Genomic DNA, 25,704 nt, shown 5'->3' with positions numbered 1-25,704 from the left:
ACTGTTGTATCTTCGACCTTCATATCCTTAAGTTTGTTTTGCACTAATTCTTCCTACTTCATCTTCTCATTTAAATGCAGTTTCTTTTTCTTTCATTTTTTTTTTTTAAACCAAATGACAGCTTTTGTTTGACATTAACACTTATGCCCTCCTCACATTTACAACCCTCTGGACGCCTTTGTGGCAAAAATGTACACTTTTTTCCCCTCATAAATCCCTTAAACAACTTCAGTCCTACAAAAAAACTACCTACATATCAATAACTTTAAGTATTTTAACTCTTTAAATGCCAGTCTAATGACTCAAACTATTTTTTACAAAAACAACACAAAAAATGACTGATTTTCCATAAAATAAACAGTAGGACGAAGAGGCTTTGGTGCTAATTGGAATCTTGGATATGTCAAAGATTAGCAATAAAACTGATCTGACTGCATCATTATTTTTTCAGTTAAAATTTTGCACTCTCTGGACACTTTTGTGCCTCTTCGTCTTAAGTTGTTTAAGTGAATCATGAAAAACAGTAGAAAAAAATATTGATGTTTGAGGATTTTATGGCTGTTTTATGCACAAATCAGACTAAAGAGAAGATTACTGCAGATGTTCAAGGGTTAAAGCCCCCCAAACCTCCCTACACTCTGATATAAACAGTCTTGCCCTAAATATTTAGCTTAATGAAGGGTTACGGTATTTAAAATAACTTCATTTTGGTGTTTGCATTATATTGTTTTCTACCACCGCATGTTTCTATTATTTTGAATTACTGTCAGTGTGCTAGACTACATGACAGAAACACTTTAGTTTTTCATTTAATCCAATTTAACACCACCGCAGACTACATCTCCTACAATTACCACCTTTCTGATGCCGTTTTAACATAAACTGAACATTATTTAGTGCAGGGCTGTTACATTAAAATGCATCCGTTATCGCTGGTGAAGCTAACGAACTGGCCGATGAATATATTTTACATCAGACATCATCATTTCATAAAACACACCGTTTTTACACCTTCCGATATAGTTTTTACTTCACAGAGTCTCTACCACTTTAAAGAGGTTTAGAGTAAATAAGCAGTGACTTGAACTAGATACAGATAATAATATACGTTTTGGTCGGGGACCTCTAGCGATGATCTGATCTGACAACTCTGTCAAAAACAGCAACATCGTTTATGCGCTTAAAGAAAGAAATCAGAGATAACTGTTGAAAAATAAGCTTGGTTGGTTTGTGGAAGCACAAACTGTGGCGTTATTTCAAACTCACAGCGTTTCACCTTCACCCCCACTGCCTTTGTTATTACTCATTTCACCAGAGACCTTTGTTACTTTAAATTAAAATGAATCTCGTTTCATTCCTCCTCGGAGGACGGTCTCATTTCAATCAGGAGAGAATTCCTCCTGACTGAACCATTTCATGATGTAATCAGGTCTGAGGGGGAAGAGGGTAAGGCCGTGCTCAGTAAACCCCCTCCACCCCCCCGGGTCAGGACACTGGCAGTGGTGGTGGTGGTGGTGGTGATGAGAATGGGATGAGGAGTGGATTTCTGATGAGCTCAACCTGGCCCCTGGATGTGAAGACTGGAGGTGAATCGGGGTGGTGAAATGACAGCTGACAGCAGCGGAGGAGAACTTATTTAAAGTTTGACAGCGAGGGCATGAATGTCTGATTGAGATCGTGGAGGAAACTCTTGCGGTGAGTTGATTTGAGAAGCAGGAAGAGAGAGTTTGTAGTGCTGCAGATATGAGCGGCAACGGACAAAGAAAATTCAAAGTAACACATATAGTGTCTCCTCAGGACTTTTTTTTGTTGTTGTTAACACAACCAGAGCTCATTATCCTATGAATAAATTTATATTTGACTGTACTGACTTTTATCCCCACTTTGGTGGAGATAGATATATTTCCTGGATCTTTACTTGTTACCTGTCTAACGAGGGAAAAATATAGACCAAATAACAAACAAAAGGTCCTGCTGTTTTCTCCTCTTAAAATACAAAACTGACTATTTCAAGCAAGACACTAAGAAGTGGTCTAGACCGATCAGACATAACATTATGACCACCTACCTAACGTTGTGTATTGATCAGTTTGGGATCTAGTAAATTTGGAGGTCAGGGTTTTTTTTTTCATGTTTTTTTTAATTGTTTTTGTGCGAGTACCTGTGTCATTGCTATGGGGTGGGGGCGTCTGGTCTGGTCTAGGTGGGTGCTACATGTTTAAGTAACATCCACACGAAAGACAGGTCCAAAAGTTTACCAGACTGAATTGTCACACGGTGGCCAATGTGTCAGTGGTTTTAATGTTGTGGCTGATTGGTGTACATCAGCAGTAAAAAGTGTCAAAACGACAGTCACGGTCAACGTCCCTTTTAATCCTCAAGTTCACTCAGGGAAATGCTAGACGGGTTTATTTGAAGCAAAGTAATGAGGTGTTGTCTAATTTTGGTTGATCTCCCATGACTCTTCTGTGAGACAAATTTAGTCTTTAGAGAAACGATGCCTCTGTCCCTTCAATGACACCACTGAGAAAGGAGTGTCTCCGAGAGATTACATTCAACCCCCCCTCCACCCACCCCTCCCTACACACACACACACACACACACCACCTTTTCAGAGAGCTAAACAAAGTACCGTCATAGGAGCTTTAATCCCATATACTGGAACCAGACTCTGAGCCACGAATACAATGTAAAGTCATCTGAGGTGAGTGGAGCTGCGGTCTTAAAACCACTTGCAGGACGCGTTTAATTTTCGATAAGGACCTCAAACACACTCACACACACACACCGGAGCGAGAGATGGAGCCGTTTCCCCCAAGTCAAGCCATTCATACATGCAGCCACGCCCTCAAACGCTGCAGAGTAAGTGAGGTCAACCTGTGTGTTAATAAATGATGGCTTCTGAGTGGAAACCTGGTCGCCGTCGGGATTCGGGGGTGTGAGAGTGAAAAGTTCAGCGGATACACAGAAGCAAAAGCTTCATATTTCATGAGCACTTCAGTCTGACTTCACATGAAACAAACCTGACGGATTTATCGCAGCTGAAGCCGCGCATAACGGGTCAACGCTGCCGAGGGCTGAGAGACGAGGCTCGGGGAGACGTGCTGGGAGCATCTGTCTGACTGCCCCAAAAATACAAGCTGCTGGTTTCCCTCCCACACTCGCCTGCCTTACATTTCTCCGTTCTGATTCAACTCAGTCCAAAGTGCATTCATGGGTTTGGATGTGAAGACATAGCATGGTGCAGGTCAGTTGTCTCTATCAGAAATGTATCTGTCTGCCCTTTTCTGCACTATACACTGGAAAAAAGCTCTAAAGTGGATAGGAGGTGTGTACAGTGTGACAGCAGCTGAAGATACAGCAGGGAAATACTCAAACGAACAGGACTAGCATAACGACGTGTCCAGATAAAACAGTTTGCATCATTATTTCTATGAAGTATCTGTGCAAACTTGCAAGTTACATGACTCATCTGTCAGTAAAAAAACACACAAGTGGCTGAAACATAGGTGCATTATGGTTATTCATGGCAATAAAATGTCTGCATGTCATCTCATCTCATCTTCTGCTACCGCTCATCCTGCACTAGGGTCACATGGGTTACCGGAGTCTATCCAAGCTGTCGTCGGGCGAGAGGCGGGGTTACACCCTGGACAGGTCGCCAGTCTGTCGCAGGGCTAACACAGAGACAAACAACCATTTGCACTCACACTCAAACCCAATGTCAATTTAGGATCACTAGGGTCACTAATTAGCCTAACGAGCACGTCTTTGGAGGTGGAAGTATCCAGAGACTCCATCCAGAAAGGCCCGAACTGGACTCGAACCCTTATTGCGTTAATTCATAGCAGTAAAATATCTGCATGTCATTCATGCATATATTTACTATTGTTGACAATACTGTATAAATATGGACAGCTCTTCAAAACTGAAGCCCCTTCCATATACGTGGATGGGACTTGGGCCAAAATCCCTTAAATACACGTTAAATAATTTTAGTTAGTTAGGATTGTTAGTGTCATTTTATGTAGTTAATATAAGGTTGATGTATATTAAAGCGTCAGTTGTTTGGACAATTTTTGTTTAAGTGAGTCCGGGATAAATGTGGCTGATGGAGGAGTTCTACATCATCTTGAACTACACTCGTGTCTCATGTTTTCATACATAAAACATAATATAAGGTCTCATACATAAATGCTCCTCCTGAAGGTGATAATTTCATTGTCACACCAGAAGCTCCAACAACACACACACACACACCAGCGCAAGCCGTTTCATGTTTTAATAGAGAGCCATTTACAGTCTGACACCTTACTAAGGGTGTATGCGTGTTAGTGTGCTAAGCTCACCAGAGTGTTGAGTCGACTGCGGGAGTTCACAGCGTGCTTGAGAGCCAGTTTAATCATCGAAGGCAGTCTAAGAGCAACAGCCTCCATGTCCTGCTCTCCCCTCATGCCTCCGGCCAGCTTGGCCAGTCCATCTATGTAGGTCCTCCAGTGAGGCTGCACCTCAGCCGCTCCTCCCAGGCAGCCGTGCATCACCGCCTGACAGAAGCCTCTGCAGGCCGGCGGGTCCAGCATGCCCTGGCAGTGCGGGCAGTACCACAGCCTGAGCAGGGCTCGGCTGCAGTCTCGACTGGGCCGCAGATGGTCCGTGGTGTTCACGACCTCGATGCCCAGGTTCAGCGCCTGCAGGAAGACCCTCGTAGCCAGGAGCGAGCGGGACAGACGCGTCATCATCAGTTTGGGGTAAGGGCCAAAGGCTCCCGAGTCCTTCCAGGCTCCTTTCACGCATTCTTCGGAAACGGAGGACGCGCTTCCCCCCAGCAGGCGGCGGTACGCGAGGGGGAAGAGGCGGTCGTAGAGCACCGCCACCATGTGGTCCACCGTGGAGTCGGAGCCAAGGATGTAGAGCGACATGTCCAGGAAGAGCTGCCCCACGGAGCTCTGGGCCCCGGCTCCGAGACCCGGGAACTCCGACTTCAGCATGGTCAGGGTGGCGTTGCGGCCGTGACGGAGCACCAGGTCGAAGGCCTCTGCAAGAAAGCAACACAAAGGGAGTGATAAGCCCAAATCCAGACCATGTTTTGAAAGCTGTTACGGGGATGACACGCATCAAAAGTCGTCAGAAAACAGGCGTCAATTTAGCTCAAGAACATGAAACAGCCAAACAGCTGCCATTCTCTCCAAACGATCACATCTTCAAGAATCACAGCTAGAGAAAGGAAGCTTCCCACGCGCCGCCTTCGTTCCCCTTCCCCGGTTTTTCCTCGATCGGTTGTTTTCTCTAATAGGACGCCTCGCGCAGCAACACACGCACACAACAACAAATGGTAAACCGAAACATAAAGGAATCACTGCTTCTGCAACAGATGAAAATTACTCTGGGGTTTGACCTTTCAGTACTATAAAACGGCGTTTTGTAAAAGGAGCTCAGAGAATCTTTAAAAAGACAGTATTTATGTGCGTGCATAGTGAAGGGAGGGTCTGGGCTGCGAGGGCGTCTGTGGGGAGAAAAGCATTCGGGACCAGTCGGAGGGAGGGGGAGCGGGGGCCAGCGCGAGGAGGGAAAATAATCAGGCACAAAGTGAAGTCTTATCAACAAGGTGGCACAAGAAGCGAGAGCTCTGTCATCGACCCAGTGGCAAAATGAGTGAGGGCCCAACAACAGAGGGGATTTAAAGCTCCATTACGGAACTTAGCAGGGGAGCTGAGGCTCACTGAGACGAGGCTTTGGACAGAGTGATGCCGAAATCATTTATACCGCGACTAGTCCACTACATCACTTTGTTGAGAGCGATAGCCACACAACTGCTTTGTGGGAGGATGGGAGGGGGAGACACTGGTTTAGGGGACATTAGAGGAAGTTATTGGTTTTTGCGGCGCAAACTGCTCGCCATTTCATCTTCGTTATTTGATTTTTCTTGCTCGGGTCGTTTAATTTGTCCCTCTTCACGCGTCTCAGAGGTGAAATGAAGTCCGGCGCGCACAGAGCGCTGGGCGCTTGGACGGCGCTAAGGGACGCCACGACAGCTCCGTTTTCAGATTGTCTTTGTAGGGCACGTAATGTGTTTTTCTGGGTGTGACTTTGTGTGCATAAACAGGTCCTCATGAGGGTGTCAGTATATGAGGCATATCTTGAATGAACACCATCATTTCGCAGACGCTGAGGTGATGCTGGTGTGAAGTGTAGCAATGCCATCCATTACTGAAGAACACATTATTCCCTTTATGGAACTATTTTATCAGAAGATAACTTTAAAAATAGTTCTTTTGAAATAGGAACAAAAGCACCTTACATTTCTACTGCACTCCTCTCCTTCTGACGTAATATAATTTGGGTTTATTAGGTACGATGTTCCTTGTAAAGTACTTAATGCTTTGTCACACAAACCCAATTATGGCTCTTTACCGAGCATTCTCGGTGCATCATCAGGGTAGCGGCAAAAAGACCACGGCGGACATTTATGGAGGATGTTAGGAGGAAAAAGAGATTGACTGACTGGGTATAATATCAGACTGATGCTGGCAAGAGCTTAGCAAAATGAAAGGCTGCAAGACAGACACTGAAGTGGCCTTCTGCTTGTTGGACTTGTGAATAATATAACTGCGTCTGGTTTACGATCTCTCGCGTTGCCGCACTTCATTGATGTTTGACTCTGTGAAAAGCAGTTCACGATCATAAGCCAAGTGAGTCAATTTCAAACTAAGTTTAGCCACCGGCGAGACTTCACACAACAGCGATGTTAAAGTGAATTTAAAGTACATCTTTTTTCTTCAAAAGTTCAATCCAGAAGAAGCGAAACTTCAGTTCAAGGCGCTTGCTCGTACATGCTGTTTGACTAAAACAGACTCAAACTTTTCAACCTTTGCAAGGCCGCATGGCTCCATTTATTTTGAATGAAAGGAGAGAGGAAAATAACCAAAAAAAAAAAGAAAAAAAAGAAGGCATTTTTAGCTCCCACAGAAACGCGACACAGGCGCTTTACGCTCTGCACACACGGAGATGGTTTGCTAGCAAGTTGGAGCTAGTTGTTTGGGGTGAATAACACATGCCAGGGTTTTGTTTACATTCACTCTGAATATATTAACACTAAATCCACCCTTTAGTGGATCATTTTAGTGACGTCTGTAGTGCAGCAGCATATTTGTCCAGACTAAAGATAATTGTGCCTCGCAGATGCAAAAACATCTTTCCTTGTATTTGACATTGTGATTGTTACTTAAACTGCGGTGGCGCCGGTTTGATTCCAGGCTGCACACTTTGCTGATAGCCTCTCTCTCATCCCATGATGTCCTGTCTCTTCACAGGCCTCGTCAAATAAGTCCCACCCATATATAAAAAAAAGGATTGAATAAATTTGTATTTTTATATTTGAGGATTAGGTTGTGCCGTGTTTCAGATGAAATATAAGTGACTAAGTAATATCAAAAAGAGTGATTTTAAACCCCCTGAATGTCCTCTGTGGTACAGGACTGTAGCTCTGAATATATGAAAATATGAAGGGGAATGGAAGCCAGCGTGCATGCTGGGCGAATAAAGGTGAAGAAAAGCATTTGAAAATCTCTGGGCGAGGGCGAGTGGATGCTCAGAAGCGGTGCACATCTGTTTGGGGTTTTTTTTTTTTTTTTTTTTAGGCCACGGCTGTCCTGCTGCTCCTGTGAAGCACTTCCCTCTGTGATCAGTGAGTGGACAGATGGTGCACAGGAGCAGATTAAGGAGGGAACAGCTAAAGACAAACCACAAATGCACGGACAAAGTTTTGCATTCCGGGCAAGACGCAAGCAGAAACCTCTTAGATTTGGTTATTGATTAAAAAAAAAAAACTGAAGGCAGCGAGAAAACATACATTCACCTCAGAGATTTATTATTTTTGGGGGGGTTTCTATAAAATCCTCTTACATCAACCTCTGTAATCCAAACACTATCTGTAGTATCTCTTACACCATAAAGAGGAGAGACACTTTGTAATGGTAAAGAGAAAGACTAGAGGGCTCTTCATAAGTGCAATTCAATGGCTCTGAGTGGCTGGGGTCATGATAAGAACCATTGTGAGCCCATTTCCTGTGCGTGCTGCTCGCTCTCTTTCATCAGTGAAAGCCTGTGGAGGATCAGGTATCCTTTAATGGAGTTGGGGGGGTGGATGGGGCTGTATGTCAGGAACCTGTGACATTCTGGATACAACTGTAGGAGGTCAAGAGCGCACATTACCAGAGCAGGAGCCCACAGGCGCATATTGGGTCACGCTTAAAATTAGCAGTAGCATTTATTTTGTCCGAGTCACAGATGGAGGCAGGAGGCTGGCTGACGGAAAGCTGTTCCTCCTGAGACTGAAGGCTCTTTCACAAACACATCAGCGGTACAAGGCAGAGGGAAATGTCTCTGCCTGTCCTCTTTCACCGGCGTCCACCTACTGCGGCAGCCAGATAACGTTTACTCCAAGGGATTTTAGGCCTCTCAGCTTCCTTGGGTATAAAAATATACACGTCACGGTGCGGATATCCAGACACGTTGTCAGCGAGGATACGTAAAACCTGATACGCGGCGCTACACTGTGAACGCTTCATCATAAGATCCACTTTCTTTCCACATCGTGCGCTCAATCACAGACGCCAATTACACTGTGATGAAGTGCTGCGGAGCTCAGATTATCTAAAGAAATCTAATAAATCTGTGTCACGCTGAGGTCACTTACTTCTGACATCTCCAGACTCTAAGTGACTGCAGAGCTGACATTAAACAGGCTCTCACGTAATCTATGAGCGGGCCTGTCAAATGAACGTGCTTGATGTTCGCTCGGCCATCAGTCTCCGTGTTGCATAAGTCAACTTTGAGAGTCAGACTCGAGTGGCCGCCGACTGCGGCCCGACGCGCTGCGAAGGCAGACATGCGCCACGCCTGCCTCATCAATCAGCGGCCCATACACCCATTATCCCCAGGAGAGGAAAACATCAATAAATTACCCGGCCAATGAGACTAATTCATTTGGCTGATGCAGTTTCACCTCTAGCTGCCACGGAGATGGATGGAGGAGCCGCTGCCACCTGGTCCCGGTAACAAAGCACCACGACTGGCAGGAGAGCCAAAGTGTCAGCTTTGATTCGACAAATCTAATCGGACACGTTTCTCTTTTTAGATGGTTCACAGTGGAGTCCGTATTGTGGGGGATCAAAATGTCTTGCAAAGTGTGCGCACCGACCGCCGCCAGGACTAGATTTATAGGTGTCCTGAGCACGAGTGCTCAGTCACCTTTTCAAAAGCTCCGTCCACAACAAAAGCAGCACCTGTTTGTCGACTGTAAACAATATGCTGTTTTTCCAGACACACTTCACTCAGCGCGCCGAGGTAACACGAGATCGGCCCCACCTGACGACCCCTTCTCGTGCTGCGCGCGGGCGTCCGGGGCTTACATGACGGCGGCAGCAAGGCAGGGCGGGGCGGGGTGAGCCGATTCCAGGAAGGAGCAGACAGGATGCTGGTAAGGACCAGATAGCATCTCCAGCAGACCATGAGGGCCAATGGACAGCGGGGTAGAAATGAGACGTGTATTAGGTTTCTCCATCTGTTAGGGAGCACCTCGTCGCACACACGAGCGCACAGGCGCGCTCGCAAACGCACACGGATGCACACAAAGCAATCAAAGCGCACGGCAGTAGCCAGGTGGTGATAGCGTGGGCGAACATTTGGCAGGCCGTAGCGGGAGGGCAAGGTGTGAGTCAGGTGTAAGGACTCAAGCCACACACTAACTAACTGATTTTTTTTTTTTTCCTTTTTAATATTTATCTGCCTCCCCGCGAGATTCTGGAAAGAGTTTCCTCACAGCAAGACGAAAAAACAAAAAAGAAATAATGAAAACGTATCCGCAATCAAGGTCATTTCAGTTATTTTTGTGCTTTGTGCCGTCGTCGCGCGCAACGTTTAACACCGAGGCCTAGAAATCCGGAGAGAAATCATATTTGGAATTGGCTCGGAAACCACTTTATTTGTAGGTTAAATTGAACGTGGATTCACCCAAAAATGTTACTGGCACGGCACCACCCCCCCACACACACCACTATGATAATTAATTGGAGATTTAACGTGGCGAAAACTGACATTTTATTTGCCAAGTTTGGCATAAAAACTATTAAAATCATATACGCTGATGTATTAATCCGCATCTGAGTTACTGCAGTACTCACACATGATATTAAACAATTTTTTAGGAAACTATGAAACTATGGACATGTGACCCATATTTACTTTTACTGTATAACAAATGTTCTTGAGGCAAATAGAAAGTTAGACGAGCTGAGGGAAAGTGAACATGGTCCATTTATCATCTTTTCATCGGATTTGTTAAACATTAAAGTTATTACAGTAATAATAACAATAATAACAGTGATAATATTATAGTTTTTAACAGTCTTAAAAACAGTAAGATATGAAGTTAAAAAGTTTTTTGGTATATTAACCCTAGGGGCTCAGTTCATTCTGTGGCAGCATGACGATCATTTCGGCTAACACTCATGATGTCCCTGGTCAATATAAATACACAATGATACACACATTATCACATAATGTTGTGTTACAAAGTTTAATGAGTTCCTATTTTAATTGCGGTTGTTGTGGTTCAAGACTTGGGCCTTCGTCTGACTAAATAAGTGATATAGGTCTGTGTTGACCAGGAACGCATAATGAAATGTTATTTTGTGCAACTATTAAAAAAAATTGAATGGTTTCAAAACAGTGACCATGCTAAGCGTTGGGATAAAGTATTCTGTGATAAATAGTACAATTTCATCTGATAACTTGAAATGGTCAAAATAGAAACTACATTTTTTTTCCCCTAAAAAAATGAGTTGTAAATTGGGTCTATAAGGACATACATGGCAGATAAAAGTTCAAAACTTGTAATTTTCACAAGAGCTGAAGTTGGTAAAAACTTTTAACACAACATTGGGGGATAATGTACGTATTATTCTGGATTGATAATCAAATATAATGACCCACATTTAACCAGGAACAACAGGAGTGTTGGTTGAAACGAACACAATAGGAGGGTTAAATGAAAAATACATCTATGACAGACTGAATATATTTGGCCTTTTTATGCCACAGTTGATCTGCATTGAAAGTGACACGTCTGTGCAATTTGCCTGCGTCATGTGCTTGGCTTGGCTTTCAGAACCCAGCCAAATAATCACATGAATATTCAAATACAGGAAATAAACTCCAGAGCAATAAGCCGTACCCATATTTGTGCCATCTTATCATGTTAAATAAAATATAATAAAGTACTGGTCACGTGAAGCAGTGACACGGTTCCTTGGTGACACAGAAAGCGCCAGCAGCCAGGCGGCTTCCTGCGCCTCCATATTTCTGTCCATTGACTCCATTGATCTCTGGTGCTGTGCCGCTTCCCAGGGTCAAAGTTGAGGCGCGTTCTGTCTCAAACCGGCAAGCCGGCGCTGTCAGAGGACGCGGTGTGCAGCAGAACAGAGGACACAGCGAGATGGGAAGGACATGAGGGCAAAAGTGAACTGGAAAAACACAGCAGAGAGCTGGAGGGGAGGAGTGGGAGGAGGGGGAGGAGGAGGAGGAGGAGGAGAGAGGGTTGGTGAACAGTGCCAGAACGTGTGGAGAGAAACATTCAGCGAGGCAGGCTTTGAAGCTGCATTCAAAGGCAGCTGGAGCCGAGCAGTGCCAGGGCTGCGAGACACATCGCGCACCTCTCGCCAAAACTCCACGCCACGGGTGAGAGAGACCTGACACCCCAATCAAACGCTCGCCTCGCAGACAAAACACACAGGCAGCAGAAACACCCTCGGACTCCAAGGGATCCAACCGCTAGGAAAAGTGATACTCGAATGAAAGGCTATTCCAATAATGGATTCTTTTCCAGGACGTAGTCCGAGACAGAGTTAGGACACACAAACCAACACCCCACCACACACACACACACACACATATATATATGCACACACAAACACACCCACGGCTCTTGACGCTCTCCAGGGCTGTGATTTGAGGATGTGGATAAAAAGCCTGCAGCCCCATCCAGAGTGGAGATGATTCGAGTGAAGATGATGGAGGTCACGACTAACGTGGCTTGAGTGCTCCACTCCAAATTAAGCATGCGAGCGCTATTAATCCAATATGCATGTCTAAGTAGATCCCGCGGTTTAAGATGAATACACTCCCACTCATTCACCCTCAGTCTAGCTTTCATGCTTGCGACGCATCCCGCCCATGCATCGGCTTAATTTTGCACAGCTCGGGAGAAATATTTGCATTGCCACTTCATGAAGTGCCTAATAAAACATTCTTCCCCCTTTTGAAGGCGGGCTTATGAGACATAAAAGAGCAGCGGACTGAGGAGAAGTGAACTTATAAAGACAAGCAGCGAGGGGATACAGAGTGTTTTTGAAGTTCTTTAAACAGATGGGCGCACAGTGTGAGATGGGAGGGAGGAACAAGACAGAGGAGAGGAAGGGAAGGGACGGGGAGGAAGAGACGGAGGGAAACAGTGAGGGTGCAGGAGGGATGGCTGGGCAGATGCCGCCTTAATTGTACAAAAACAAAAAGTTATTTTCACACGTAGAATTGTTAAAACTATCATGTTGGATTCGGGGGCTCTTGCTGGAGCCGACGTGAACTCAAAATGCTCAAGTTTCAATACGCTCCGACGTCTTGTGATGTCGAGTGAGTCGAGAACAAGTTTTAATTATCACAGGCTGAACGAAAAATTAGAAAAGCCTTGCTTGCTTTAATCATTAGTTGAGATATAATGAAGTGCAGGAAAGTGTTGTGACGAGCTGCAGACTGCCTGAAGATGAGTGTTTTTCTCTGTTACGAGCTGAAGTGGTTTTCTTCAGTGCGTCTGTTAGCATGTGATCAAGCCCTGTGCGTTGAAGGACATCAGTAGCTGAGTTTCCGTTATAGTTTTTCGCAAAATATCATTATCAGAATCAGAATTACTTTATTGATCCCAGGGGGAAATTAGTTTTCGTTACGGCAGTTCCAACCCAAAGTGTACCAGTGTCTAGAACAAAGAGCAATCACAATAAGTAAGATAATGTAAAAAATACAGGAAATATATATAACAACATGTACAAGTATAAGTGAAGTGAACCCATGTTACTCTACAGAGAAAAAAAAATTGCACAAATAAAAGTGATATTTCTGAAATTTTGATAAATTACAATTGCACTTTGCACGCATTTCCACTGAAAGGTATTTTGTGAACGTAAGGGGGGGATTTTAGATATATTTTTTTATCTATTTATAAATTCAGTATCCAAGAAGCATGAACTTGCACAAAGAAAACAAAACCACGAGAAACCCCACCCACCCTACGACAATTCCAGTCATTGGCAACAGTAAATTATTAGCTGAACATCAGTGTTTGCACATCATGCATCAAAGCCAGAAATAACATCAGCATACAACAAGCTATGCCAATAGAAGAAATAAAGTACGCTTGACATTAAGACACCAGATACATACAAAAAGGGAGAATATTGTAGCATTGACGAATATGACCAATCATGTTATTTCTGAAGGAGAAAAATGGAGACCACACAATTCCAGTGGGGAACAATACGTCTGAAGAAACGCCTCAGGAGAGGGTGTTTTTCAAAATGTAGGCGTTTCCTTTACCATTTTTTTTTATAGCGATATTTAGGTTTAGAGTAATGGAAACGCAACCAGTGACCGTTTCATTACAGAGCTGCAGAGTAAGAGCTCGCCCTCGTGACAATACATGTTCAAATGTGACTCAAAACATTCAACTGGAGCGAGTTTGATGTGCTGGAGGTCACTAGCTTGAAAAATGAAAAAGGATTCAGTATTGAGAAATCATTTTCAGAAAAGGTATTTAAACTGCAGCCTTAGCTTTGTGAGAAGACGAGTGGCCTCGGGGAGAAAAAGCATGCCAGCAGACTGATGTAGAACATGGAAAATATGGACCTTTTTACTGGCAGCCGTTTAAGAAAAGGGAACTAGCTGGGTTCTTCAGTGACCGTAAAAAAATAAATAAAACAAAATATAAGAAGCCGCGCAGCTCGGCAAAGGTATAGTTGTCAGTGAGGGAGGAGGTATCACAGCTAAAATGAGTGGTCAGGAGGGCTCGGAGGCCAGGAGGGTGAGGGAAAAGATCAGCTGGAAATAATTGAAATAGCCAGAGGCTACTAAAAAGACGGAGCGGGGCACTGATTTATTTATGCTGATTTAACAACAGAGTTTGACAGGTCGACTGAGAAACAACCGCTCAGACTGTGAAAGTTACCAGAGCAAAGATACGGAGCGGAGAGCTCCGGAGTTTATGAAAGGAAAGGAGGCAGCTGTCTCAGAAAGGGAAAAATTGTTGGCGAACGGCAACAAGTCGAACTGCAAGCGCAAAGCAGGAGACAGCTCACAAAGACAGACTGCAGAACATGACAGAGAATGCATCAGCCGGTTTCTGTTTTAAGTACGTACTGGAAGAATCCCTCATCGCACAAAGGATGCCAGGAAGAACCAAAGAAGGAGAATGAGCTAAGACAGCACTTTGCAGGGCTCATTTAAAATTCATAAAATCGTTCATTGCTTATTCCTCTTCATGGAGACAAATCAAGTATACATACGGTGTAGAATTCACAACATTTATTCTCTTTACCACACGTGTTTGGGCGATATGTCACGAGTCGGCTCCAAGGAAGGACGAAATCTGGAGACCACACACGCAACTTTTTAAATGAAAGTCACGTCGACCAAATCAAAGCAGAGAGCGAGGCTGCTCGTGCACCTCCAGATATAGCTTAGCAGTCACATCGGTGCAGGTGTCGGCCATCACTACTAATGAACCACTCCCCCCAAACACTAACAAATGAGGAGGTAGGTCAATGTGCACACGTAGTCGATAGCTCATCTGCCTGCTGCTGTCTTTTATCTCACTTTTTTTCTCACCTGCTGTGGTCATATTTTAACTTTCTTTTTTTTTTTACATAAAAAAATGATGATGCAAGAGCTAATCTGACTGTGAAATACAAAAGTAGATGTTCTGTAGCAAATTGATAAAACGAGGCATTGCATGAGCTAAATTCAAGATTTAGTTTTACATCAAAAGCCCGAAACTAAATAAAAAAAAAACTGAAAAATGTTTGTCAGAGCTTTCACAAAGGACAAAAGGAAAATGAATCACGTCAGACTGACGCTCTGCAGGGATAATGTATTCATTTTAGAAGTAACGGTAAATCACACAAAAGTGTGAGATACGTCGTCTGTTGGAAAGTTGTCAGGGACCAAGGACGGAGTGAACGCGCGAGGTTATCTGAAGAGATCTGAAATTTGAACGTGACATTCGACAAGTGTTCTCCAGCCGTGTTCAAACATCCTACACATCCAGGTTTGTGTGTGTGGCTGCTGCTGCGAAAACAGTAGAAGCAGAGGAGCCTCTGAGCGGAATTACCACACGGACAGCAACTTTCTCAGATGCTCTAATACTGACGCTGACATTTTTATACTTACGCTGGAGAACATTAGTGCCTGACCCCATGGAACCTCTCGCTGTGTGATGTTTATTGTGCGAGTTCCACGCACAATAAGGAGCAGATGAAAAGAATTTCTTCTTAAAGGTAACCTTGGATGTGAGGACTTCACATATATTCATGCTGCAATTCACTATAGATGAAATAAAATTAATGTGAAAGGGCACTGTGGATTAAAAGTATTTTAAAGTGCACCTACACACAGGCGGTATGAAAAATATCTACTCTGGTGAGCTCATGCAGGTCTGTGTTTGTTTTGTAGTAATTTACATGAAACTGTTTGTAAGACGATGGTGAATCAGGGCTATGGTGGTTAATGTGTGTGTTTACGTTTCATGGTCAGTCTTTTCAACTGGTCAAAAATCCACGAACTGAGCTTTAATGGAGTTATGCCACCTCAAAAACCCCTTGTTCAGTTCTCAGTTCAGTTTCAGGATCATGCTCTTTGATCGAGTAAACAAACAACTCTAAAAACATGAAATACAGTACAAGGTGTGGACCTGGCCTCCAAATTTACTAGATCGCAAACCGATCAAGTATCTGTGGTGTGATCCACCATAGAGGCCCCTCCCCTCAACCCACGGGACCCAAAGACCCCCCCAACTTACGACCTCTGTCACCACACGACACCCTCAGAAGACTTATGTCCATCCTCACAACTGTTCTGGAGGCACAAGGGAGACCTACGCAATATTAGAAAGGTGGTCATAATTTTATGCCTGTTACAACTTCATGTGTCCATTTAGACCTCTAATTTAAGTCGTTCCCTTGAACAAAGCTTGTGTTACGACCTGGCATGTGGCCTGCAAAGTTCTATAAACTTAAACCAAAAATAAGCAGCAACATTTTATCACCGTGACCTTTAGCAGTTAATGAACGGTGGATTTCTGCAGACTTCTGCACCCTCTCAGTGTGTGGACGACGTTGAGGACAGTAGACCTTTTCCACAGCAGACATTTTGAACCTTCGAGGACCTCTTAGTGTGAAGTAAAGACTAGATTTTCTGTAATCTGACACAGCAACTCACCTGACGACGCACTGTGAGATACCTGGCCGTCCACACGAGTTACCTCCTGATGCGTCTTTAATAGACTCAACTTTATTGATCTCTTTGGGATGACTCCCTCAGGGAAACTGATTACATCATCAATACAATGGACAGAGCCAAGCAGCAACCTCTAAGTCTGGGCGATTAAAGACCAAATGCAGTTCATGGAGTGGCCGCTTGAGGATGGCTCCAAAGGGTAACTTATCCCCACAGACCTCCATGTTAAAAAGCACAAATTTACAGCAATATTCAACATGTTTACAGCCTTGTACAAAAAAATGGTTTTGATCTCTATTCATTCACTATTCATGATAACTGTACGGGGGGTGAATGTTCTTCTAACTCTTTGGTTTATTTTTTATTACGGTTTAAAATTCTGCAAAAGGGCGTTAAGAACATTCCTGCTTTGAGTGACCTGAGCTAGAGACACGACCTGGAAGCTGGAAACACGACCCCCAACGTCCATATTCGGAGTATCCATTTGTGGGTGGAGTAAAACCCGTCCAACATGACAACTCATCCGCCCACTACAGGCTTTAGTTTCCATGACTTCACAGTGGGTTTGTCCATAGTACATACAGTCAGTGGTGAAAACACATCCTGGCGTTTGGACTGTACTTGCTCAGATATGTGCTTCGAATTTAAACATTAGTTTGGCAGTAAGTGATGACGTTTCAAAACAACTCTGCCGCCAACTATGGGTGCTTAAAATTTAGCAGGTTAGTATTTAAACTAGCAATACTGACCAGCAGCCTTAGTTTTAGCGCATGGTGATAAGGTAGTAGGATGCCAATTATTGTCTATGCAATCGCACAGGTCACCATGGGTCGAGTCCGTCCTCACGGGTGATGCTAATTTAGAGTTGCATCGAACTTCAGTCACTCCTCTTTTCCTCTTTCGTCCTTAGAAAACCGTTTACTACAACTATCCCTGCCAAGATGTTTACAATCAAAAGTCCATTAGACACTTTTCTGTTTTTCAAAAAAATAAACGTGCATCATCTGATGGCAGGATGGGATAAGATGGACTACGAGGCAACCAAGGGCGCACTCACACTAGGCAGGAGGTGGCTTGGAAGAGGTGGACTTCGATTGGTCACGCATGCGTACAAGTGCTCTTAAGTATATGAGGCACCTACATAACCATGTAATCATGTGACAATCCCTATATCACAACAAACAGCAGCGGCAAAAGGTTCACGTTGGTCAGAGCCGTCCACACGAGCTTTACAAAGAACAAGAAAGCCATCACGGCTGCATTGTCGGGTTCCCTCCCCATCGTGCCGTAGTAACCGCGTAAAATAAACACCAAGCGTATCAACGTGATGACATATGTGTCAAGCTTGGTTCGGGTTAATGTGAGTGTGGGTCACCGGGGGGAGGCCTTAATGTGAGTGCACCCTAAAAGAATCAGCAGAATAGAATTTGGGTTAAATCCCTACACAAGTCCACAACAACACAAGTAGAGATGAAAGGTAGTAAGAAGAAGTATCGCGAGTATTGAGAAACACCTTCTGACTTGAGATCCATTAGGTATTCCCTAATGCATCTGATCTGATCGCTAGGCACCATCACAGATCCTTCATCTGGGTCTCCTCAATGGAACGCAGTCATTTTTAATGTCAGGAAATACACCTGTGCTGCCATAAAACAGGTGTTTCCACTTCCCAAACACACCAGCGCTGACGCTGCGAGATTCAGAGGGCTGTATCAGTAAAACAACCTCCAGAGAGTCATAAAAAGATTAATACCATTTTTAAAGCTTTGTGCTCTGCTGGTTTTGACTGCGACCCGTGGGATTCATTAATCTCAGTCATCTGGAACTAAAATCAACACCACTAACAGAATTCTGAATGAAGGCGCTCCAATCACTAAAGGGGAGGGGAGACCTCCTCCCTGTTATCACCACAGATTTGGCTGTGATTGCTGGTGGCATGCTGCTGGACATAATGCAAAACTACGTGTTTATTTTCAGTTTCTGTTTTACCACAGCGCAGTAAAATATTGATATGCCGCCATACCCAATAAATGATCTAAACAACCCCTCTGGTGTCTCCTCCTACCAAGCAAGCCAGATGTCTGCACATTTTCGGATCGTGTCATGTCCTGTTCTGGGGGAAGAGAAACAACTAATCTCTCTCCCAAACAGGAGGATGAGGGGAAACTCTGATCTGACATAGAAAGATGATTTAAGGGAAAGAAATCGCCTCCCGCCCATAAGCCGCCTTTATTCTGGAGGTAATTATTTTCTTAAACGTGATGGCACAGTGGTCCTCAAATTATAATGAGCCATCAAATTAAAACTGATGAAGGCAATAAAAGCATCTCCCGGTTTTTAAAAACACACGAATGTGATTGGCACTAAATTCAATCAACGGAACAACATCCCTGTGTTTTATTGTGACATCTGAAAAATGCATTTGGCTTAGTACCACTGTGCAACGCGGGCACGACAAACATCACATTTTCTTTCTTTTTTTTTTTCTTTTTTTTTTACATCGCTGTAATTTACCACAACATTGCATCTCCCGAAAATTGTCATTATGGCGTGTGGCGTAATCTCCCTGTTAAATTCAGAAAGGTGATGGAGGAATTTATTCGGAAACAACAAACACCAGGGGAACGTGGTGAAAGATTGTGTTGTTTTTAATGGAGCTATATAAGATATAGTAGATAAAACTAAAACAACATGAAGGTTTCTATCTCTATCTCTGCTTTCATTGCTTGGTGTCATGTCACAGCCCCGTTGTTCACCCGATCATTTAGGCTAAATTCAGTCGGGCCGCTGGTCGTTGGTCAAAAGTGTGGCCTCAGTGTCTTTGGAGGAAAAGTTGTAAGTTAAGAAACTGGGATCACGATGTTCAAATGACTCAAAGAGACAAACGGCAAAATCGTACGTTCTGTGTTTCTTGGTTTAAAAGAAAGGACTGGTGCAAAACACATAGGAAAAATGCTGATTCAGCAATTAAAGCCTTACAGTGGTCAGTGACGCTGGCTTCAACATAGAAGATTGCAGTTCAATCCATTGTTAGTGCAAAAACACATCCAATAAGGATCTGAGTGAAGATTGACTATGTTTTCCATAGTGCAGCGTTGGTCGTCATGCATCCAGTAAGTGAGGATTCTCAGCTAAAGCTACATAATTTGAGTTTGTTCCTTTTTTTGGTAATATTTCTCAGTAGTTGGATTTTGTGTTTAGCATTTGTGCATGAAAGCTCTGCTGAGTCTGTTAAAAAAAAAAAAAAAAAAGCTGAAATGACTGAAGTGAAGCGTTCTGGTTTTAATTAAAACGCAGCCTATTGAGTGTAAAAGAGAACAGTTCCCTCTCTAGCATTGGTTTATCATTAGGTTTGTTTTTTTGTGAGTGTTTTCATACTGTGACATTCTATTCTACTGTCTCAGATACAAACTGCAAAATCTTTTCATTCAGTAAGTTTGAGAAGTTGAAACATTGATTTGGGTCACAGCTTGTCATTAAAGGGGTGATTAAGGGGTCCCGAGGAACCACTGATGTAGAGCACTAAAAAAGTATAGTGTACCTGTAATCAATGTAGCTGATGTTTCTTTTGCTGCCACGTTAACTATTTATTAGCCGACCCACTAAATTTCACCACCAGCCGCCGCTGCATGTTGAACTGGTTAGCTACTCTCTCATATACTAGCAAGCTTCTTTGTGTTTTCTCCTGACTTACTTTCCGTCTGAATGGATCATATTCTGGTAAATGTTCACTCATTTCAAGCCTGGAAACCGGACCAACCTCTGCAATTTTCTTTGGTGGTGGGAATATGGACTGGAACTCATCCTTTGGGAACTGATGATGCTCCGACATAGGTCTGCTAGGTAGACCAATCCAATAATTTGTCTTTGTGTGGAAATGGACAGAAGAGTAACAGCAATGAAGTAGAGTTGAATTTGGTAAGAACATAATGGCTGCTGTTGGAGATGGGAGCAGTTTATCTATCTATCTAGAGGACAAATGAAGTTATACTATTATTATTGTGATTATTAGTATTAATAGTCCTGACAGGACTATTTTTATACAAAATGTTCAGAGCACGTCTGAGATACCAGGCTAATAGCGTCTCACCTCAAGCTTTGTACACTTCTCCCCTCCTCAAAAAACAACAATAAGAAACACGTAGTAGTTTCAGTCGGGCGTTATATCATGACTACAGCTCTGCTTACTCCATTGATATGATTGTTGGCAAGCATTATGTAAATAAGCATCCAACACTTCCTTCCTCCACTGTGTGAGTTTCAACAGAGCTCCTGATTCCTGCTTCTGTTTGCCGTTGTTTTCTCTTTTTCTCTGTAATCCAGAAAGGAAAAAATAGGAGCTGCAATAATTATCCCCCTGCTTTTCTTTTCACTGCTTAAAAAAAAAACTTTCTGGCCCGCAGTAAGCTACTTTATCCTCTCCACCCTTCTCCTCTTCCTGTCAGATCCCTTCACTACACGCAGTCTGTTATTTGCTTGCGCGTTTTGCGTGTTTCCCCCCGCGTCAACTTCATTGGTAAACAAGCGCCTAATTAAGTGATTCCTGCAAAGTGTGCGGTTGCTCCTCAACCTGAGCTCCTATAAATAGGTTAAGAAAGGGGTAGCGCACGTAATGGAGGGGGGGGGAGAAAAAAAAAACTCTTTAGAGCCTCTTTGTTGTTTGTGTGAGAGAGAGGAGATGAAAGACGTACGCCTACGCCGCCTGAATGGCTGAGCCACCACCACCGCCACCCTCCCTTACCTTACCTGCACCTCCTCAGTCCCCCCACCCCCCCGCCACCCCTCTCCTCTTCACTCCCTTGTTTGCGGCCTCATACGCACCCTTGTTAGGGCTCATTGCCTCAGCCACCAGAACACAAATGAGATACACAGAGGCACAAATCGGGCTCACAAACACTCGCAAGCAGCAGCAGCAGCAGCAGCCTGACAAGTGGTTTGATCAAAGGCCGGCGCACACGCACACATCCACACACACACGCACAGACACACACACACACACACACACCTACCTGCTGCAGTTTCCTCTATCTGTCTTTTCTTTCCCTTCTTTTTTGTCTCCATTAATTAGAATCCCTTCTAACCTTCAGCGCTATCCCCCCCCTCCTCCTTCTCCACTTGGTCACCAATCCCCCACCTCCCCCCTCACACCCTACCACCCTCCCTCCCTCCTGGGCCTTCATCCATCCACAGGAGGAAAAGACGTCTCCAGCAGGATAAAAAATGACAGTATTTTTTTGGGGGGGTAGAAACAATAGGACGAGTCCCCTCGTGCTGTGCCGTGTTAGGTTATTTATCTCCAGGTAAAGATGTGTCTCATTTCCTACTTTCCCTCCTCCGTTCCTAATCCTACACTCCCACAGCCCCGGTGCTCTTCTGTCGTCACCTCGCTCCTCCTCCTCCTCCTCCTCCTCCTCCCCCTTCCGATTTTCCTCCTGCTCCTCTGAGAGCCACCACAGCGATCCATACGTTACAGTCTGGACCTCGGGAACCGGCGAAACGGCAACACTTTTAATTTTTAATCAGGGCCTCGGTCAGAGGGGACCCGGCTTTTTCCGCTCCCTTTCTCCCACCACCTTTCTCTCACCTTCACTTCTTACCCTCTCCCTCTCGCTTACTCTAACTCGCCCACGCACCACCCACCCCCCACCCCCCGTCCCCCGTGTGTCTCTTCCCAAAGTCACGGTGATGAATGGGTGAGTGCCATCTCTGTGCCCACCAGCGAGAGGCACAGGCCGGCTAACGCGCGGCTCAGACGCTCTCGGGGATCACAGGCAGCGAGGAGAGTAATTAATCCAGTAGGATAGAAGGCAGGGTTGCAGGACATACTGTGGGCTTCAGGACACTGTGTGTGTGTGTGTGTGTTTGTGGTTGCATGTGTGTATCGGAGAGCGTTTCTGGAAACGGAGATAGAAACTCCAGACAGAGTTTTCTGTTTGAGTGCAACTGTTGTGTTTCAGAGCACAAGGTTAGACTACAGTGTGTGTTTGTGTTTGTTTGTTTGTGTGTGTGTGCGTGTGTGTGTGTGTGTGTGTGTGTGCACGTGTTTGTGTGTGTGTGTGCGTGTGCGCACACCTCACTGTTTGTGATGGTAGATGAGCTCCTTAAATAAACACCACTTGGGTACAGACAGGAGCAGCCAGAGGCAGCACATACCAGGCTGTCCTTGAACTCCAGGGTCAAACACACTGAAACAGCCACCAACACACACACACACACACACACACACACACACACACACCACATCCACGACAAAAGCCCAACATCGACGGGGATGGAGAACAAGGCTGGGGAGATTCTTTTTTAAAACCGTGGAGGGGGTGCGAGCCATTATTTCAGCTCCTTTGTTTGAGTAAATTCATTGTCTGCACCGTTACTCAGAATAATCACTAAACTCTAATTGTCTGCGGACGGCAGAGAGGGCTAAGCTCCCAAATTAAATTGCCTTCACCTTGATAAGGGAGTCTCCCAGACAACCGCTATAGGCAAATGAAAGATGTGTAGGAGTCGGACGCATAAACAGGTGTGTTCTCCATCAAAGCTCTATGGTAATTGGGCCAATCCATTACGCACTTTGACGTGGTTAATGTTTCAGGGGATGACCGATTAGGGCGGCGTGGAGTGCCGTACACAGGCGCCCGGCTGGTTTCCTCTGGTGCATGACGTCTAACCAGAGGCTACAGCTCCATGCATCATTAGTCCTGGCCTCGCCAGCATACCAATCACGCGTCCCTATAGCCTATTAGGATAACTGAGGGGAAATGGAGGAAATGGCTTCAGTGCTGTAGAGCTGCTCCGACTGTGTGGTCTCCCGGGTTCTTTTGTGCGCTGGTATTAATGGACAAGGTAATTACGCCACAAATGAAGCTGGAAAGAAAATATGTGTCAACCTTCGGGGATGGATCGAAACGCGGACGAGAAATATTTGATTTCGCGGCAAACGTGCAAAAAAAAAAAAAAAAAAAAAACACATGCGCGGGACGTGTAAGCATGCATACGGTTGGGGAAAGGTGTCGCTGACAGCGCGGGTCTTTGTGAGGAATGGAAATCGGGCTGAGAGGCTCCGTGTCAGGCTTTCATCTGTTGCATGGTAGATGGCAGCCAACAGATCGGCGCGTGATAGGTACGACGCTTTCATTTAAAGGGAAAATGAAGACTCTATAGCTAACCGCTCTGTGAGGCTTCACGTCGTCACAGCGCCGCTTTGAGTGTCATGTTTACCATGTGCATCTGAAAACATTTTGTACCTGATAACATCTCTGAGATATTGGTGAAGGTGAATGCCTGAGACAGATTTTGTGGCCGTGCATCCGTTAGTCTGGTAGAAAGCGGTGAAGTGACCAACTTACCAACATTGCCAGCGTGTTGCATGCCAGCACGGGTGTTCTCCAAAATACTAGGCGTCTTATTGCTACTGTTATTAGTCAGCAGCGATTCTCGTCAAGCGATTTCCGACAACTGTCCTGAATACAGGTAAAAGTGGGTGTTCAGCTGCAGCTCACATAACATGACCCATTTCTTGAGAAAGGAGGAGCAATCAGCAGCACAGCCGAGGGGGTTCCAGAGACAGGGAGCACTCACGCAGTCCCGCAGGACCTACAGCTATTACAGCAAAGGAAATACAATCATCCATGAGCCCAGGGGCTAAATGTAGGACTCGGCAACAGTGCAGCAGAGGAGTTAGGTCCTTTTAAAGTCCAACCAGCTTCCCCCTCCGCTCCGGTTTAAATGCGTTTGAGCGGTTTTAAAAAATTTGATCAAAGACACTTGTTCACCTATTGAGGGGCAGTTGTTGATGCAGCACAAAGTATTACGAAAACACAAAAATGAAGTTTTCTCTGTGGTTTTATCCACCTCGAGAGCTTTCTATTTCTTTTTTTTTCCATCTGAGATCACCAGACTTCTCTGAAGCGAACACGTAGCTGCTGGTTTCCAGTAAGGGGAGACGGGGGAGTGAAAGGGAGAGAGTGGATGAAAGGGGAGAAGCGAGCGGGGATGAATGGAGATAAGAGGTCACAGCGGAGGGGAGAGCAGACTGACAGATATGGAAATGAAGTCGAGAGGGAGACGGATACGAACTTTTCCTCCACTTCCTCTTTGTATTTACCCTTCAAAAAACAGAGGGAGTGAGGCCTAATAAAACATTTATCATTCTAGGAAAGCTCTTTAATGCCTTTGACATTAAAAGGCTGAAAAGGAGGGGAAGAGATGAAAAGAACAGAGGAGAGAAAGAGAGAGGGCACGTATAGACTGGATGGTGGTGGAGTAGCACGGCTTCAGGAGGCAGAGGACAAGACATCAGATGTCCAGGTGTGAAAGGAAGAGAGTGAAAGGTGAGAGTGGAAGCAATAACAGGGGAAACAGATTAGAGGAGAAAACAGTGAATTAAAGGAATAATCCATATTACACGATTACAATTTCTGAATTTATGGGCGTGGTTTTACAGATTTAGTAGAGGGTCGAGCACTGAAAACACACAAACTAGTCATATATGACGGCTACATCATAGCCACCCGGAGATCTGTCTGGTGTGTCTTCATTCTGGAGGTTTTAATCACCAGAGGGAGTTTGTGTAGTTACCGTCACAATCAAGAGGCTTAAACCCAAAACCTCAGGAAGATCACATGAGATGATAGAAGACGCAGACTAAGATCTTAATCTCAAAGTTAATTTTAAGATTAAGATTTGAGATCAGCTGCTCGTCTGATCTTGGTTTGCAGCCTCCTCACACCTAATGGTGTTTGGTTTCATTAACTGATAGGGGTTTATTCTTACAGCCTGTTAAATCGACGGTTATCAGTGTACAAAATTCAGGATTCATTTGACAAGCTTTCATGTAGTGTTTCAATGTCATTTTATCCTAATTAATTTGATTTCATAATTAATTTCTTGTTAAATGAGAATTCATGAAACAAGTGGAGGTCTAGAAATCCAAGAGTAACAACATCTTACCCCTCGCTCCTCCAGCTCTGACCTCTGGTCTCCTACAAATCCAGTTGCCACTCACAAACTATAGAGTTTACCCACCTTTCCTGCAGAAGAACTGGCTCACATACAGGCACCCTTTTGGTCTCTCCTCTCGCTCCTTTCCCCTCTTTCTTTTTTAACCTGATTTTCCTTTGCTACTGGGCAGCATTGACTGATGTAGCCTTA

At 44.5% G+C, this 25,704-nt stretch overlaps 1 protein-coding gene across 1 annotated transcript in view; it reads right to left on the bottom strand.

The window, feature by feature from the left end:
• The window catches only part of gpc3 (glypican 3), a 112,405-nt gene that overhangs the window by 44,311 nt on the left and 42,390 nt on the right, over positions 1-25,704 (bottom strand). The window contains exon 3 of the mRNA XM_047585957.1: positions 4,350-5,035. Within this exon, the coding sequence (XP_047441913.1) occupies positions 4,350-5,035 (686 nt within the window). The remainder of the gene's footprint in view (positions 1-4,349; positions 5,036-25,704) is intronic.

Source organism: Mugil cephalus, chromosome 5, assembly GCF_022458985.1.
Source record: "Mugil cephalus isolate CIBA_MC_2020 chromosome 5, CIBA_Mcephalus_1.1, whole genome shotgun sequence".
NCBI lineage: Eukaryota > Metazoa > Chordata > Actinopteri > Mugiliformes > Mugilidae > Mugil > Mugil cephalus.
This window is presented reverse-complemented; position numbering and strand designations above follow the sequence as displayed.